The sequence below is a fragment of the Pelobates fuscus genome, chromosome 6 (assembly GCF_036172605.1).
Source record: "Pelobates fuscus isolate aPelFus1 chromosome 6, aPelFus1.pri, whole genome shotgun sequence".
NCBI classification, from domain to species: Eukaryota; Metazoa; Chordata; class Amphibia; order Anura; family Pelobatidae; genus Pelobates; species Pelobates fuscus.
Genome location: NC_086322.1, coordinates 60,660,637 through 60,679,532, shown reverse-complemented (window position 1 = coordinate 60,679,532; position 18,896 = coordinate 60,660,637). Strand labels below are relative to the sequence as shown.

Genomic DNA, 18,896 nt, shown 5'->3' with positions numbered 1-18,896 from the left:
CTTCTTATATCTGCCCCCTCTGTAATTTCACTCCATTTTGCATCCAAGCGTGTATCAATTTTTTTAAGTAAAATATTACAGAGTATCCTCATCAAAATCCATCTCTACCCTTTGTCTAACTATATATACACGTATTTGCTTATTAATATAACATTATACCAGGACACCTGCAATGGCCTCCCTTGTGGCCTGAGCAACTTCCTGCTCTCCCACATGCTCAATGTGTGTGAAGATAGATTAAGTTTACCACTAATTACATTTATCCCTCCTGTAGCACCTTTTAGTCACAGCCCAGCTTTGTATAAACAAACCATCCGTGTGATATTTGTCTCTATAGATCTTTGAAGAAGACATTGGCTGTAAATCTTTTGTCCAAGTGGTGTGGTGTGATCAGTAAATGTTTTGGATGCCAGTCTGTTAATATTACTAACTTATTCTCAAAATGTATTTGCTGTAATGGATGATTTACGTGCATATTTTACTTTAAAACTCATTAATCTAAATTAAATGCGTGTTGTCCACAGCAGAATCACTTAGCTTGATTACATTTTCCCTGATACAGCGAGTGCCTATCTTTCAAAGTCTACAAAGCACGTTCTAAGTTCCTATGTCCATGTTTAGGAAGTCTATCGTCTGTAGCACATTCAACTTATTTCTATATAAAATATATTTTTGCCCTCCCGCACCTTCTGCCTCTGTCCAAGAAGTCTGCCTTCTCTGTTACCTTCATCTTATGTCTAACAGGGCCATTTACTAAAAGGAGAATTGTTAGAATACCAAATTAATTTAAAGTAAATTTCAAATTTAAGGAAAAAATAGCTACATTGGAAAAAATGCTTCCAGTTCAAATCTCTGTTTTGGTGTAAAATTAGAAATTCCCTTTGAACTCACTTAGTGAAAAACCCTGGCAATCTAGGAAATACGCTTTCTTTAGCCTTCTGCCTATGCCTCTGTCTAGCAAGATAGTTTCAACTAAAATCTTCAAGCTATGTTGACCCTGTCTTTATTATTATTATTATTATTATTGCCATTTATATAGCGCCAACAGATTACGTAGCGCTTTACAATATTTTGAGAGGGGGGTTGTAACTATAAATAGGACAATTACAAGAAAACTTATAGGAACGATAGGTTGAAGAGGACCCTGCTCAAACAAGCTTACATTCTATAGGAGGTGGGGTGTAAAACACAATAGGACAGGAAGTAGCAATCAAATAAGGTGGGAGTGAAGCAGAGCTGGAGGAGAGAGTAGAGTCTTCAAAGTCTATTATCCACGAACAAGAATAGACAAAATTATAGGTTACGTTTCCATTAAATAATGAGATATCTATGCAATCTGAAGCAAAATAATCAATAAAAATAAAATGAATCGCACAATACTTTCCAGAATCAAAAAAAGCCTGGCTTTCACATGGCTGATTTTCAGCTAATCATTTGGTAGTTGTAGGGTTAATGCATTTATTGTAAGAAAGAGGCCTAGCTTCTCCAAATGCTCTTGAACTACAAATCTCATTATTCCCAGTGATATTACCACTACTGATGCTTAATTATACCTCTAAGTAACTAGTAGTACTATTATTCTTCAGTTAAAGAAAAAGTAAAAGTAATTATTCTGCTTTCCTTCCATTTTTATCACATTTACGTGGTTAAAAAAATATTTTGATAGCTATTTCATTTTTTTTTCAGGCAACTGTTTTCGCTGTTAAATATGGAGCTGTATTCGTTTTCATTAGGAGGGTTTTAATAATAAAATATATTTTTCGGTCAAAGACAAAGTCATCCAAGAACTCCAGAAACGTGTCCCACAGCTTAATATGCATGAAAGTTTCCATTATTACATAACAATTTTTTTTTTATTTAGGTCTATAATTTTATTTTCGAATGAGTTGCACAGAAACAGTCATGCATTATTCTAATATGAATGGGCATTTTGTTTAGCTAGAAATTCCTTACATGCATCCGAAAGCACAGCCCTCCATACAAACTAATGTTTACAGCTAAGGCTTTTAATCTCTGCTCTGATTCACTGCAGAATTCAATAAAATATAAAATGTTAGAACGTATATTGTGATCCCACAGAAAGATTCTTCAATTCAGCTAAGTGCTATTTTTGACAACACATTACAAGTATCCGTCTGTATTACTCTGTTGACAAGTTTAAAAAAACATAGTTTGTGCAAGCTGTGAAAATACAACTTATAAAGGAGTCTTTGAAAAATACCAGTACGGGAGCATTCCGTTTGCTTTCCAAAACATAGTATTGAGAAATAAAAACACGTCAGTCATGTAGACATAAACACAAATATTAGAAAATGCTGAATCTTTTTTTTGAACACACAGCAAACTGATAAAGTATTTGTTTTGCTTTTGGCTTTTAATTATTCTTAATCTATCATCAACATTTTAATTAATAATGTGTGCCTAATAAAGTATTATTTATTATAATCTGTCTGTCTGTCTGTCTGTCTGTCTTTCTGTGGCACATTACATGGTAATTATGATAACTAAACTTCAATATAGAATACTAAAGGGAAAATGGAAGATGTCATGCACAACAGATAATGGTTTATAAAAGAATACCATAGGTTAACCTCAGATTTGCAAAATTATCCCCATTCTTGGAACTATAAGAGTTGAGTCTAATGGGATGATTTGTTTAACTCTTTAAAGAGATACATTTTGAAGTTTAATTTGAAGTTATTAGGAATGAAGAGACTCAAAACCATGTGGTGGTGAGATCCTTTTATGTGAGACTTCACTGGGCTAGTCTTGTCCCCAAGAAAGGTGACTCTGATGAGAAGTTAGGCGTATTTGACAAGATGGGAAGATGTCCTAAGTAGTGGCTATTTAATAAAAGGACAAGAAGAAACAGTGAAAATGGCTTTTATTTTATCGTTTATTTTATTTATTTTAATAAAATGGGAATCCAGTGAAGGACTTTGAAGAGTATAGTGGCAGAAGAAAAACTGTGTGTCAGGAATATGACATAGGTGGCATACAGACATCCAAAAAGATCTCAAATATTATAATTTGCCCTCTGTTTCGAGGAGATCTCAGGAGATCTAAATAATATCATTGGGGGGAGGGGGGACGACAACATTTATCATTGTTATTTTGAGCGTGGTCCCATCCACATGGTCTGTCCAGAACACAAAGGTTAAGCCAATTTAATCTTCACCAGAGATATAACTTCCCTAGGTACAAAAGTGACAAGCTTTATCAAAATTACTTTGTACTCTATTTTTTATAATACTGCTTCTAACTATTCCATAGGTCTTATATGCTCTCTTATTTATTTATATTTGATACTTTTGGCTGTGAGTTTGTCAGAACTGAATTATTTGTGTATAACACTAAATCCTTTTTTAGTTGGTAAGCAATTATCGTGAAATTCAGTTGAATCAAACACTCCTTTTAAGCTATGGAGCATTATGTTCTATAAATTTAGTTCCAATTTAGCTGCAATTTAGTTTGTTGAATTGTGCGCTATTTGAAAGTCACAGACAGGGAGGTTCAGACAGGGCTGCATTAAAAAAAACTGATTTAACTCCTAAATGGCTGACAATTGAACAGTGAGACTGTTGGAGCATGATCTATACCAGAGGTAGGCAACCTTCGGCACTCCAGATGTTGTGGACTACATCACCTATAATGTTCTTACAGCCATAATACTAGGAAAGCATCATGGACTATGTAGTCCAAAACATCTGGAGTGCAGAAGGTTGCCTACCCCGGAACACCAAAACCACTTTATAAACCCCTTAAGGATGGAGGCAATTGTCCAAGTCCTGAACCAAAACAAAATATAGAATTTAAGCTTTGTGTCTGTTTAACCATACTTTACTTCTTTCATATAAAATGCACGTGCACCCACACTTATTAATTAGTATATTTTTTGTTCAGGAGAAACAGGGCTTTTATTTCACATAAAATATTGATCTATGGAACACAAAAGTGTGAGAAATTAAGAAATTGTGCATGGTATTTTAACAGTAAAACACAATAATACTGTGAGTTTTAGCTGCAATAAAACACTCATATGCATATGCTGTGATATCTCATGAGTACAATTATGCCCTCCATGTACCGGTGTTTTGGAAAGTTACATGGTCAAATAAAGATCTTGCCCATTTCAGTTTTTACACATTTGCCAGATTGTTTTTAGGGTCTATATTGCCTTTGAGGCAGTATGACAGCCCAGGAATAAAATTACCCCCATTTTGGCATACCATTTGCCAAAGTAGACAATAGTGATGTCCCGGACGGTTCGCCGGAGAATAGTTATTATTATTATTATTATTGACATTTATATAGCGCCAACAGATTTCGTAGCGCTTTACAATATTTTGAGAGGGGGGGGGGGATAACTGAGTTTGGACACTTTAGAGCACATTTCACCAGTTACAAACTATAGAAATGATCCCTGAAAGTATAGTCTTCCTATAGAACTATAGTTCCTGGCGAACATAGCGTGTTCGCGCTCGCGGCGGCGGGCGAACATATGCGATGTTCGGTCCGCCCCCTATTCGTCTTCATTGAGTAAACTTTGACCCTGTACCTCACATTCAGCAGACACATTCCAGCCAATCAGCAGCAGACCCTCCCTTCCAGACCCTCCCACCTCCTGGACAGCATCTATTTAATATTCATTCGGAAGCTGCATTCATTTTTTTTTTTTTCAATTTTTTTTTTCAGTGCATATAAATGTTACAAGCAGATACTCCCCCAAGACACTCTGTATTACTGCAGATACTCCCCCCATACACTCTGTGTTACTGCAGATACTCCCTCCAGACACTTTGTGTTACAGCAGATACTCCCCCCAGATACTCTGTATTACTGCAGATACTCCCTCCAGACACTCTGTGTTACTGCAGATACTCCCTCCAGACACCCTGTGTTACTGCAGATACTCCCTTCAGACACCCTGTGTTACTGCAGATATTCCCCCCAGACACTCTGTATTACTGCAGATACTCCCCCCAGACACTGACACAGAGCAGAATAGGTACTGTTCCTCCTACATAGGGTCACTTGGCAGATATGGATTGACACCTATCCTAAGAATCCCTGATACACACTGACACAGAGCAGAATAGGGACTGTTCCCCCTTCATAGGGTCACTTGGCAGATATGGATTGACACCTATCCTAAGGATCCCTGAAACACACTGACACAGAGCAGAATAGGGACTGTTCCCCCTACATAGGGTCACTTGGCAGATATGGATTGACACCTATCCTAAGGATCCCTGATACACACTGACACAGAGCAGAATAGGGACTGTTCCCCCTACATAGGGTCACATGGCAGATATGGATTGACACCTATCCTAAGGATCCCTGATACACACTGACACAGAGCAGAATAGGGACTGTTCCCCCTACATAGGGTCACTTGGCAGATATGGATTGACACCTATCCTAAGGATCCCTGATACACACTGACACAGAGCAGAATAGGGACTGTTCCCCCTACATAGCGTCACTTGGCAGATATGGATTGACACCTGTCCTCAGGGACCCTGATACACACTGGGGGGGACCTACTGTCCTCCCCCCCGTCCCCACCCCTGCGCGGTGGGTGGGGGCCATAAAAATAATGAGGGGGGATCTACTGTCCCCCCGCCCGGCCCCCACCCCTGCGCGGTGGGTGGGGGCCATAAATCACAATGGGGGGGACCTACTGTCCTCCCCCACCCCTGTGCGGTGGATGTGGGCCATAAAAATAATGAGGGGGGGACCTACTGTCCTCCCCCCAGCCCTTACCCCTGCGTGGTGGGTGGGGGCCATAAAAATAATGAGGGGGGGACCTACTGTCCTCCCCCCTGGCCCCCACCCCTACGCAGTGGTTGGGGGCCATAAAAATAAAGAACTTTCCCACGCTGTGTAAAATGACACAGAGCACTCTGATTGGTTAGATTCCAAGCCCACCAATCAGAGTGCTCTTTGTCATTTTACACAGCGTGGGAAAATTCCAAAGAACTTTCCCACGCTGTGTAAAATGACACAGAGCACTCTGATTGGTTAGATTCCAAGCCCACCAATCACAGTGCTCTGTGTCATTTTACACAGCGTGGGAAAGTTCTTTTCATGACACTGTGTAATATGTCATGTATTGTTGTTCATCTGAGGTTGTATTTACCTAATTTTAAGACCTGCTAATGAACAGATGATTATTAGTTTGCCCTGATATGTAAAACCATAGAATTGAAGGAGGGTATATATATATACACCAACAGAGTTGTGGTGGGGAAAAAAAGTGTGTATGAAAATCTCTTCCCCCTGAAGTAAGTGGATAGTTAATACTTTGCAAAACACAAATACCCACACCAGTCAAGCCATAAGATTTGCTTTTCCTACAGAAATCTCACCTAAACGTAAACATATGCAAATGAGCTCAACAAAGAACCATATTTTTACCTCAATTCCACTTTATACATGGATTTCTTGGAGTATGTGTCTGCTGTATATAACAGCTTTGAAACACAACTCAGGAAGAGGAGCAAAGCCAGTGAACTACTTATGGACAGCTGTTTCAGTATATATATATATATATTCTAAATGTAATTTTTATGTTATTTGTGCATAATTATATCTTTTTTTATTGGTTATCTGTTAAGGGATCTGACCTGAAAATCTATCAGTAACCTTTTAAGAAGTGTCAACGAACAGGAATGTGGACTCTTCTCTGAAAATCTTGCCATAAAAGCAAAAAAGAAGCCCAATCAGGTTTATCAGCCTGGGGTTCTGAGCATATAAAAACTTCTAGATGTTTTATTTAAAAATAATAAAAAAGTGGGGGACCACATCAAATAATGAGAGGCTCGTCATTCCCATGTCAGAATTCACAAGGGATTCAGTATTCCGTTTTAACCTTGATTATAGTTACAACATGAGTATGATATGGGCTCCTAGAATATAAATCAAAAACATACAAAAAGATAAAAAATATCAATTTTTTCTACATATAGTACATAGATCAAAGGAATAGAGAAACGTAACCCAATCTATCCTCTGGTGGATGCAATTTCTACTGTAATTGTACTTTAAGATGAAGGGAATCAAATTGAACCAGTTATATATGAAAATTATAAAGAGTTTAATCAATATACAAAGTGGTAGAGAATACCTCCAGGCTCTACCAAGGGCTTCTTCATTTTTCTTGTGTCAGAACTTTCATTTCTTCATACTTCTGAGTTGTCAAAGAGATCTTGTGGTACTGAGATTTGCCAACTCAAAGATTCAGAGGGGTGGTTTGTGACCAATTTATGTTAAATTGATTAATGTCGTCCAGAATCTACAACAACGCTATGCTAGTCTCTTCGATGAAAAATCAAACTGGCAGTCATATTTACATATTACTAATTTTGTTAATTTGTCCTTTCACTCAGCAGTTTGGTAACATTATCCATTGGTAAGGGACTACTGGCTGTCAATCACTTTGAAAGATCGAAAATAATTACATTTTATGATTAAATTAATGAAAAGAATTGCAGCTGTCAAGTACACTATACCAACATTACATCTTATACGATGCATGTTCAAGCTTGGAAACTGTTAAATGAGAGAATTATAATTTTAATTTTTTTTGTTGTTGTAAGAATATGTTCAGACTCTACTGTTTTAAAAAAAATCCAACAACAATACTATATATTTTATTGCGAGATAATTTTATCTATACTTTGCTAAACTGCTAAAAATTTAACACAGAATGCCTCATCGCCCATTAGCACTGAGAGTTATTCCACTAATTGTCACCTGAATAACATCTGCATATTACCTAGAGGCCAACACATAAGCAAATGTACATCGGCTGTACTAAAACATATATTTTAAAAAGGTCAATTTAAATAAGATAGGGACAGCTGTACAACTCATTGGCTGGCATGAAGTCATTCGTGAAGAAAAAAAACATCATAGCGACATATCTACAGGTGTAAAAAATTAGACATAAATAGAGTAGTACAGTATGAATACCAACATGTATTGGATTTAAGGGTTAAACTCACAAGGTTCCAGTAATTAAAAGACACTTCAAAGGTCAAATTATTCCACCTGGAGTATCTTCATCTCATGAAAACATGGAAAAAAACACCTTCGGTTTGTTTGTTTTTTTCCACGTCTTCCAAAATGAGATGAAGATACTCCGGGTGGAATCATTTGACCTTTGAAGTGCCTTTTTAATTACTTGAACCTTGTGAGTTTAACCATTAAATCCAATACATTTTGGTATTCATACTGTAATACTCTATATATGTTTAATTTTTTATACCTGTAGATATTACGTTGCTATGATGTTTTGTAAGAGCATAGAGGAGTTCTGAAATATCTAAGGTGTTACAGTGTTGTAAGAGTAATACCTGTGGTGACATTTTGTCATCAAACTAATATGTTGACCAGGGGTCATGTGACCAAGCTAATGTATGCCTTTCTTACAGGTGGATAAGCTTTACCCTTTGATATGGTAATCGGGTAATTCAATACCTTTACAAGTCAGGAAAGAGAGAACCACTTCCCCCTATCTCCATCCCTCCCTGTTCCTTCTTGGCTGTGCTACTGAGCAGACATGGGCTAATATTTATCATGGTGAACTATGTTACTGTCTGTTGCTTCCTTTTCTTCCTTGGTGGATGTGATGTTGAACTTGCAGCAGTGAGCCATTACTAAATGTGAAGGCCTAACCGTGGGTGAGATCAAACGTGTGGGAAAGGGGATTACTATATAGATAGATTAAACAAGGTTGTTGCTCTCTGGGTATGGGCTGTGTTTGTGATAAATTTATAGTATTGTGTTGTTGCCTTCTAATAAATCCTTTTAATGTAGATGAACCTTGTGTAATATATATATATATATATATATATATATATATATATATATATATATATCTTAAATGTGGTAATTACACCACAATACCTTTCAATTTTTTTTGCACTTTGTGTTTACATTATCCTTTTGGGGTGTGTGTGTTTGCTTTTGGGTTTTAGTGAAGAAAACACTGAAGATAAATTGAATATCTTCAAACAAATATTAGAATGGTACACATTGAAACCAATATGGCTTAGTGGAAGGTAAACCAAGAAATAAAAAATAAGAAAGGGCATTTGACACATTTAAATCAGGCGTGTCAGAGGAATCCTATATCAGATATCAGGTATAATGTATGCATATAATCAGATATAATGTATGCAATAAAGGCAATTAGATGGGCCAAACTGGAAAATGGGAAAGTGATAGCCAAAAAGAGCAAAACCAACCCCCAGCATTTTTGAAGTACATAAATTCTAAAAATAAACAACAAATAATGAAAGTATAGGTACCCTTAAAATCAGAGATGGGTGTGATAGTACATGAAGATCAGGAAGAGGCTGACATTTTATATAACTAGTTTTCCTCAGTATATACGAAGGTGGAACATATGGCAAGAAATATGCAAATGTTTGCTTCAAAAAACCTTGCAGAACATTTATGACTGAATGACTCAAGACAAGGTGCTGCAGCAATTAAAGAAAGTTTATGTAAACAAAGCCCCAGGGCCTGATGGTATTCACCCACGAGTACTTAAGGAACTAAGTGTGGAAATAAGAGAAAATCTGTTTAATCTTTCAGGCTGCTTTTCTTTCAAGAATTATACCGGAGGATTGGAGAAAGGCAGATATTGTTCCTATATTCAAAAAGGGCTCAGCTTCTTTGCCTGGAAATTAAAGACCTATAACTTCTGTGGCTGGAAAAGTATTTGAAGATTGTTAAGATCTTGTTAAGCTTGTTAAGCTTGTTAAGATCTTCCTGCCCCTGGTGGAGGGGCAGATTAGATACTTCCACCATTGGATCACCAGGTAATGAATTATTGCCCCATCCATTCCCAAGAGGAAAGCAGGAGGGGGACAGATCTAAAATAAATTTTAAAAGGGCAATACAGTGTATGTGGACTGGAAACACAGCCTCCACATACACTGTCACCCCTCCACTCAGCCCCCATACATAGTCATGCCCAACTTTTACCCACTCACATTCCCTATCAACCGTACCCTCCAACCCTACCCCACACACACTGTCACACTCACCTTTCTAACCCTCTCAAACTTACCCCCCCCCTTATCCTGCCACACCTGCTCAGCCCCCTCTCTGTCTCTCTCAACCTGCCAAACTTACCCCCCTTACTTCCCCTGCCACAGTTATCCACTCAAACTCAGCCCCCTCCCTATGTCACTCAACCTGCCACAGTTACCCTCCTTACTCGCCCTGCCACAGTCATCCGCTCAAACTCAGCCACCTCCCTGTCTCACTCAACCGCCTTACTCACCGTGCCACAGTCACCCCATCACCCAGTCACACTCAGCCTCCCAACCATGCCACACTCACCCCCTAACACCGTCACACTTACAAACCAACACATCTTTTCAGAAATGCTTATGGACTCCAAGAGTAACTTATGTATACTTATCCATATCTGTCTCTCACTCTCCTAAAAGAGCCATACTCCACTCTCACCTCTAGCTCTGCTACATTTCCACCTTGTTTGGTGGCTGTCAGCCTTGCTGTCCTGTTGTGTATTTGCATCCCACCTCCTCTAGACTGTAAGCTAATTTGAGCAGGGCCCTCATCTACCTATTGTTCATGTGTCACTGTGTAATTGTCTCATTTATTGTAAATATACCCCTTTCATAATATTGTAAAGCGCTGCGGAATTAGTTGGCGCTATATTAATACCAATAATAAAAATAATAATAACACCCTGCCACACTCACTGAGAATTAAATCTGAATTTAAAAATCTGCCAAAAGATTTTTCCATTTTGATTGAATTTGTGGAAATTCTTAGTTAAATGGATAACCATGTAAAAAAATCTGTTTTTATTTACTTCTATAGATACTTAGAGAGAAAAGTACCACATTGACATAATACCATAGATGTCAATCACACATGTAAAATAACAGTTCTGCCAAGATCAGCGGCGCACCTAGAGCATTTGTCACCCGGGGCCGGTCTTATTTTTATATATTTAGCACTGAGCAGCGTTTGTGTGTTTGAATGTAATGTTTTTGTATGGAGTATGTTTGAGTGAATGTAGGGGTGTGTTTGTATGTAGTGTTGGCATTTGAATGCAAGCATGCTTTTGTGTGTAGTGTGTTTTTGAATGTAGTGGTGTGGTTTAATATAATGGTTAAGTTTGTATGCAGTGTTGACGTTGAAATGCATGGGTGTATTTGTGTGTATTGTTGGTGAGATTCTGAGATGTATTCACATATGCACATATACACATGTATACACACAGTCACACACAGATACACAGACACACACTGACACACATGCAGACACACAGTGGTGACTCTAGGAACAATAAATAGGGGGGCACATAAGATACAAAACAGTCAAAACTGGGAGGGCACTAAAACTTTTAACTTGGGTAAGGTAATGTGCTACCATTTTTTGTCTGATGCCAGCATGCTGTGCATCAGACAACAAATTTGCATATAATTCACATTAGCCACCCAGATTTCTTATTGTGGGCTGGCTGACACCTATTAACTTCGATATTTGTTTAGAAGATAACTCCCCTATTTGCTATCCTTATGTGGGTTTGCCATATTTAACGACACAAAATACCGGAGCTATCTGCTAAACAGCACCCTAATTTGGTATCTTTAAATATGGAAATCTCACATAAGGGCGACCAACTTAGGGAATAATCTACTAAACATCTAAAAGATCAACATTTGGCTAGAACCGTAGGCCCCAATATTACTTCGACTTGGTTCGATCTTAAAAATGGAACAAGACAGGGCTGCCCCTTGTCACCTGTTCTTTATGTTTTGTCTCTTGAATCTCTCGCAAACAATATCAGAAATAATCAGTTAATAAAAGGGGTCCCTACGAAATGTAATGACATTAAGATTGCATTATATGCCGATGATGCTTTGGTTACCCTTACATCTCCGGAAGATTCATTAGCGGCACTAATGGAAGAAATTGATAAGTTTTCAAATATCTCTAATTTTAAGTTAAATATTTCAAAATCTACTGCTTTAACCATTAACCTGGCTTCATACCAGGTTGAAAGGTTATCTAAAAGATTTGAATTTCTCTGGACTGATAGAGAAATAAATTACTTGGGTCTCAGTTTCCCTGCTAACGCCTCTCACATAATGGAGAGGAATGTTATGCATCTAATGAAATATATGAATCAAAACTTAAGAAAATGGAAAAACTTAGAAACTCTGTGGACAGGTAGAATCAACATTATAAATTCTTATATTTTACCAAAATTGCTGTACTTGTTCTCTATGGTCCCTTTTAAAATCCCTAAGGCTTGGTTAGTAATGATCCAATCTGCCATTAATAAATGTATCTGGAAAAATAAAAAGCCTAGAATAAGTCGAAAAAACATCTCTAAAAAATTGTCTCAGGGAGGGCTTAATTTTCCAAATATTACTAATCTTTATTATGCTAATACTATCCGACAAATATACACTTTACAAGAACCACATTTTTTTTCTGAACCATGGTATAATATGGAATCTGAAGCTCTTCATGCTTCTAGACTTTATTCTTATGTATGGTCAGATCCTGGGAAGCTCTCTAGGGACTTGCCTAATTGTTTAATAGCGTTGGCTCAGTCCCTGGAAACATGGGCTGAAATTAAGAAAATTTTGGGTTTTACTCATCTAATTCCCAGAACATGTAAACTAAATATATTAGAAAATAATTTAGAGGATTTATCATTGAGACACTGGGCTAACAAAGATACATTCATTCTATCGGATATTATGCAGGGTGATAATATTCTGCCCTTCCAACTGATTGTGGATAATTTACATATACCATCTAAAGAATTATTTACTTACCTTCGTATTAAACATTCTATTCAGAAACATGTTATTCAATCTTCCTTTCCTTGGGCTAAAGAGTTGCAAACCTTATTTTGTTTTCAAACCGTACCCAAGGTTATTTCTGTTGCTAATTCGCTTTTCAAAGGTTTAGACACCTTCCCTTATAAACTGGTTAAAACATGGGAGAATGAATTAAATCTAGAGATTTCTCCAAACGACTGGTTTTCCTCTATAATTCTTGTAAACAAATTTGTTCATGGCCTAAACCTGACCGAGTGTCATTTCAAGCTACTCCACAGATGGTATTACACCCCGATAAGATTGGCCAAAATGTACACTTCCCAAGATTCTACTTGTTGGAGATGTGGTACCTATTCTGGTACACACATTCATATATGGAGGGCTTGCCCAGCACTTAAGTCACTTTGGGCCTGGGCATTTAATATTTTTTCTGAAATATCTCTAAATGAGGCATCATTTAACGATATAAATAAAAATCCAGCTTTGGCCCTTCTTCATTTGAACTGGCCCTTTAAATCACGTAATTATATCTGTTTAGCTATTCATTGCTTTATAGCAGTTAAAATTACCATCGCGAGACAGTGGAAATCCTCTAATTCTTTTCAGAAAATCTCCTTGATTAATAAAATTAAATTCCAACTGACAATGGAAAATGATATTACCAAAAATTGTTCAGCGCTCTCAAAATAAAAGAGACTGGTATTCAACTTGGCTTCAAAATTGCTCTTTACTTTATGGTAACTTATAAATTCTATTAGGTTGATTAACTGGAAGTATGGTATATGTAAATCTATCTGGTCATTTGAAAATAACTCATGGACCATATGTATTTAAATCAGTGTTTGCTTCCACCGATACATTCCTTTCTATTTTTTACTATTTGGCTGCAGACATTTGTTTATGTCATATTAATGACTTCCTGGCTCTTTAAAGATTAAATTTTTTTTTTTTATGTTTTTTACATTCGTCTGATTGTGATATTTATATGAATCCACTTTATTTATAAGACGACTTATTTATATCAATCGGACGTTCTATGTATGACTGTACGTATGCATTTTGAATTGTCTTGTACTATAAAAACAAAATTTTTCAATAAAAAATTATAAAAAAAAAAGATCAACATTTAAAAAGCCCTTTTCTTAATTTTTAATCTTTCAGTTGTTTAATAGATAACTCTCTTATTTGCTATCCTTATATGGGATTGCAAAATTTAAGGACACCAAATAAGGGAGCCATCTACTAAAAACATACACATTTATACACACACACACACACACAATAACACAATAGGTGTGTGTGTGTATATATATACACACACACACTATCATACATACACCCACATAACCACAGACACACATGCACACACAATCACATACACACACATTAAACACAAATACCTAAACACACAATCACATACATAAACACATATAATCACAACACACACACTTAACCACAGAGATACACAAACACAATCGCACACATAATCACAGACATGCACAAACAGAATCACAGACCCACACATACACCCAAGATTAACCTGAGTAATGACATCTCAGCATAGATTAATTCTTAATTTATGTTCCTATTCCCTTCTTGAATTTCTATCCTGCTTACTTGTCACCTCTAATGTTTAATTCATGTATATCCATGACTTATGTGTGTGTAACTACAGGGATATATGTGTGAACACAGGGGTGTATGCGTGTGAAGAGACCATTACCCTTCTCATAATCACTTGCTCATTCCTTTCTACAAAAAACAGAATGAGGCCTTCCCTTGTTTACTTACTTCCATCAGTGGGAAGTCCTTATCTTCAGTAGAATTGCATGGGTTGTGTAACACAGAGCAGTGCAGCTTCATTAGACTCTGGTTGTGGGAAAAGCTGTAATTAATCACAAAATTATACCCTGGAGTAGCTCACCCCCTCATGTCAAACGTAGCATGCGGCTTGCCGACGCAACTCGCCTGGACCCAATTTCCATTAGTTCTTTGCGAGTGGAAATTTTGAGACCTGGTTTTATACACAAAAAACTTTAAGCTCAGTGAGAGGTATTGACAAAGAACAATATTCTGCAAACAATGTACTATAAACGTGGAATAGTCTTTTTGGAAGCAGTATAAGGGGAGAATCCCCAAAACAATCATCTAACAAGCTAGACAAGGACAACATGGCTGTTCTGAGCATTCTTTATGGATTACACTGACCATATGAGATATCTTGTATTTAGATGTTTTAAACAACAATATCTTAACAATAAGAACAATTTAATTGGCAGCTATGGAAAGTACTAATACAGTCCCTTGGGTAAACACATTTCACCTATGGATTTACATAGTGTTTTAAAGCTGTATTACTATGCATATAATAAAACTGTGTATATTTAGTTTTTTATTTCTACACAATGACTGGGATATGCATAGACTTATTGAAGATCTCTGTTGCTGTTTGCATTGTATCATGCTCATAAATAGCCACTAGGGGGAAGTGCTGTTCTAGGTTTTGTTGAACTGCTTTCTTGCAAGAAGTGAAAATAACTGGTGTAATTAGTAGAGAATCTTACAATTCTTAGTGGCATGCAGTTAATGCCATATACGTGTTCATACACTTCTTGTATAACAAAGACTTGCATTGCTCTGTTTTGCATTTGTAATGTTATATTTTATATTAAACTGTACAGTTTTAGATATGATATAATACACAATGTACTTATGCTGTGATTGTGTCTGGGAGTAATTGTTTCTTATTTTAAATCAATTCATCTCTACAACGAAATGTCACATGTACTGCTGGTGTGATTGTACATAGACATGATTGGGGGAAAAAAAAAAAAAAACAGCTTTTGAAATAATTTAACATCAGCTCCCTCAATCCCAAATTTTTGTGTGGCAGGCTTTGCTGTTGGGAAGGTACAGTGAGAAGATAAGATTTCATCCCTGATCTAATTTGGTAATAGCTGTGCTATGATCATACATTTTTATTTTTTATTTTACTAATTTTGCTTGAATTTATTTTGCAGATATTAGGCTTTATTTGTATCTGACGCCGACCCACCATGGGGTTATTTATTTATTTATATAATTAAGTGAGAATACAAAGTGAATTCAAAGTAAATTTCAAATCTGAAGCCAGAGTAGCCTAACTCAAAAAAGTTAAAGAATTTCTCCACTTCAGACCTTAAATTTTAAATTCGCTTTGAATTCTCACATTGGTAAATAGACCCTACAATAAAACACACAGTAAAGCTAACACATACACAATAAAAAAAAAATCAGTAAATCTCCCAGCAGGGTAAAAAAACATTTTTCCCCCAGTATCCCCAGAGACCCTTTAATGGTTATAGAGACCCAGTTCCCCAATCATTTATACTTCAAACCCCAGGTATTTTACATTATCTGGACAGGAGGAGATTAAAGATTTATTTGAAATGAGATTTTATTTTGTGGAAGATTTTTAGGTAGCGACTAATTTATTGTTTGCAACAAAATAAAAAAACATAACTCTCTCTTGATAATTCGATGTATCCCTGATTTAAAACATGTGCACTTGACGGGTTTTGTTTTTGTATAAGAACAATTTCACTAACATTATACATGTAGCTACATTTCATGAGGTCCATTTTTAATGTTTTGCTGATTGCTCCACTTTCAGAACTTTGGCCCAAGATTGCTCTATAAAAGTAACTCTTCTTATATCTCTGTCTGTGCTGTCTGCCAGGAGATATGTTAATACACCTTGCTGTTTGTGTGTCTTATTCCTGGATCTCTGCCACTCTCCTCCTCCCCTCCTCCCTTTTCTCTATCCCTCACACCCCCTTCCCTTTCCCTCTCAGAATCTCTCTCCTTTCCTGATCAGTGAATTACTATGCTATTTGCAGCAAGTTTGCAATGCTGTGTGTGACAGCCAGTATGGCTCTGTCACGTTTCCTAGGTTGGTCCTTAGCACAGAAAGGATTTCCCCAGCCCACCCTTAGTGCATTGCCGGCATACAGCTGCTACTGATGTAACACATCAGTCCTGGACTGAGTATCAACAGGAGGAGATTGGAGAGACTGTCAAGGCTCCTGTTTGCAATTCTAAGCTGCAGCCAGCAGTGTGATTAGCTGGCCAAGGGGAGACCTGGGTTGCATTTCTGTCCTGCTTGTGAGATTACTACAAACAAAACAAGTGCAATGAATATTTGCAGTGGATTATATTTTTCCTCTTACCTGATGCTGGGTGATCATTCACACTGAGGTTATTTCTGTCTGGGATGCTGAAGACTCTGTGGATTATATTATGGGTGCCAACAACTCCCACAAAACTCCAGTGTTTGATGAGAATGAGGATGGTAAGGAGCTGTCCACTGTACAATGGTCTGGTCTGGTGCTGAAATTCTTACTGAAGGCTGTCTGGGGCTGCCTGTGTTTGGTGTCTTTAATCCTATTGAGTTGGCAGAAGGATTGACATCGGATACACAAGGGGTTAATGCTAATGCACAGCCCTCTCTGTATCATACAGAATAGATCTATTGATAGGTAACCTTTATTCTAACATGCCCGGCAAGTGACAGGTTAAATTACTTTACTTTAGCAGTGGGATGGTTGGAAGGTAGTTTTAACTAACATGCTCATTCACATATAGGATACTTTTAGTTGATAAATAATGTACACTTTGTGATTATTTTGAGATTCTCCTGGGCACAGCTCTCCTGGAACACTGAATTCTATAGATACTTTATCATAGTTTTGAAAAGTTAAATTACCTTGTTAGTGATATTTTATGACACATGCTGGGGCTATACAGGCAGCTGAATGAAAACATTGCCCATGTGTTATCAGTCATTTTCTGAAACCTGGTTTGCAGTATTTTTACACAATACAATAGCCCAGTCTATAATAGCATTATTTTCCTACAGGCTATTACAGTGTAATAAAGTTAAGAATTATTATTCATTCTATACACTTCTAAACAGGTACAGCAGAATGAACTATCCTTAGGCTGTTAATAAGATTTTTTTGTGCCTTTCAGTAAGTTCATGCTGTTAATTAATGTTTATGTAGTTTAGATGTATAATGATTATTTGTAAATTATATAACATATTTCAAGAAGAGTCAAATGATTGCATTTCTTCTAATTAACAAAGTCATAGTTCTGTCTACACAAAGGATGCATTAATGAAGAATACATTATATCCAATGGGAATAAAGGTGAAATATAGGTGTGCAGAATGCACTGTAATGTGATTTCACTGCTCTGCAATCCCATGAGATTATAGGAGAGGTCAGCGAGACATCATAATACGGATTACCTGTATCACGGCGAAGAGACTGAAATAGCTTATTACATATGCAAGGTCTAAACTATATATAAATCAGATGAATCCATGAAATGTCATTTAATGCTTGGTTATTTGTATTTTATTTAAACGTGCAAACGCACAGAGCTTGCATTCTAAGGGAGTTATTCACTAGTGAATCATTGCGAACTTAAAGATTTGTAAAAATCTAGGTCAAAATAAGTGAGACAGATTCATTATCCAATTTAGTTGCGTTTCAGTCGTACAATTTTTGGCTACATTTACTACATTAATTTCACAATTCACCACTGTTTTCTTTCTGATGAATAAACATAAAGAATATTGGAAGGCACAGAGAAATGCATTGCACGGTGATTCACATTTAAATATATATGCACACCATTGTTTCTATAACTCTATGCTAGTTGTGAAAATTCTAAACAAATAATAAACTCATAGACCCACCACCAGATCAATATACAAGAACTCGGCCAGAGCTCTAAGAACTGACCATGGCAGAGCTCCATAGAAGTGGCAATATGTCTGTTTAGTATTTACATATGTTTTTTTTATTTTGGTGTCAATTCTATATTCATGGTCATGACAAAGTAGAGAAAGTCAATAGCAATGCTATTATCATTCTACGTTTGGAATTGAGCTAAACCTTCAGACACACTTTTTGTAGGTTAAGGCAGGCATGATCACATGGATATTTCATGATAATCATTTAAATGTGAAATATTTTGTGTAATTGTTACTTTAACCTG

The 18,896-nt window shown here is 36.7% G+C and overlaps 1 protein-coding gene and 1 pseudogene across 1 annotated transcript in view; one reads left to right on the top strand and one right to left on the bottom strand.

The window, feature by feature from the left end:
* Positions 1 to 4,366: 4,366 nt before the first annotated feature.
* Positions 4,367 to 4,439, bottom strand: LOC134566241 (small nucleolar RNA U3; annotated as a pseudogene).
* A 12,274-nt stretch (positions 4,440 to 16,713) lies between these two features.
* The window catches only part of STK32B (serine/threonine kinase 32B), a 227,830-nt gene continuing 225,647 nt past the window's right edge, over positions 16,714 to 18,896 (top strand). Inside the window, exon 1 of the mRNA XM_063457772.1 lies at positions 16,714 to 17,181. Within this exon, the coding sequence (XP_063313842.1) occupies positions 17,130 to 17,181 (52 nt within the window). The 5' untranslated portion in view covers positions 16,714 to 17,129. The remainder of the gene's footprint in view (positions 17,182 to 18,896) is intronic.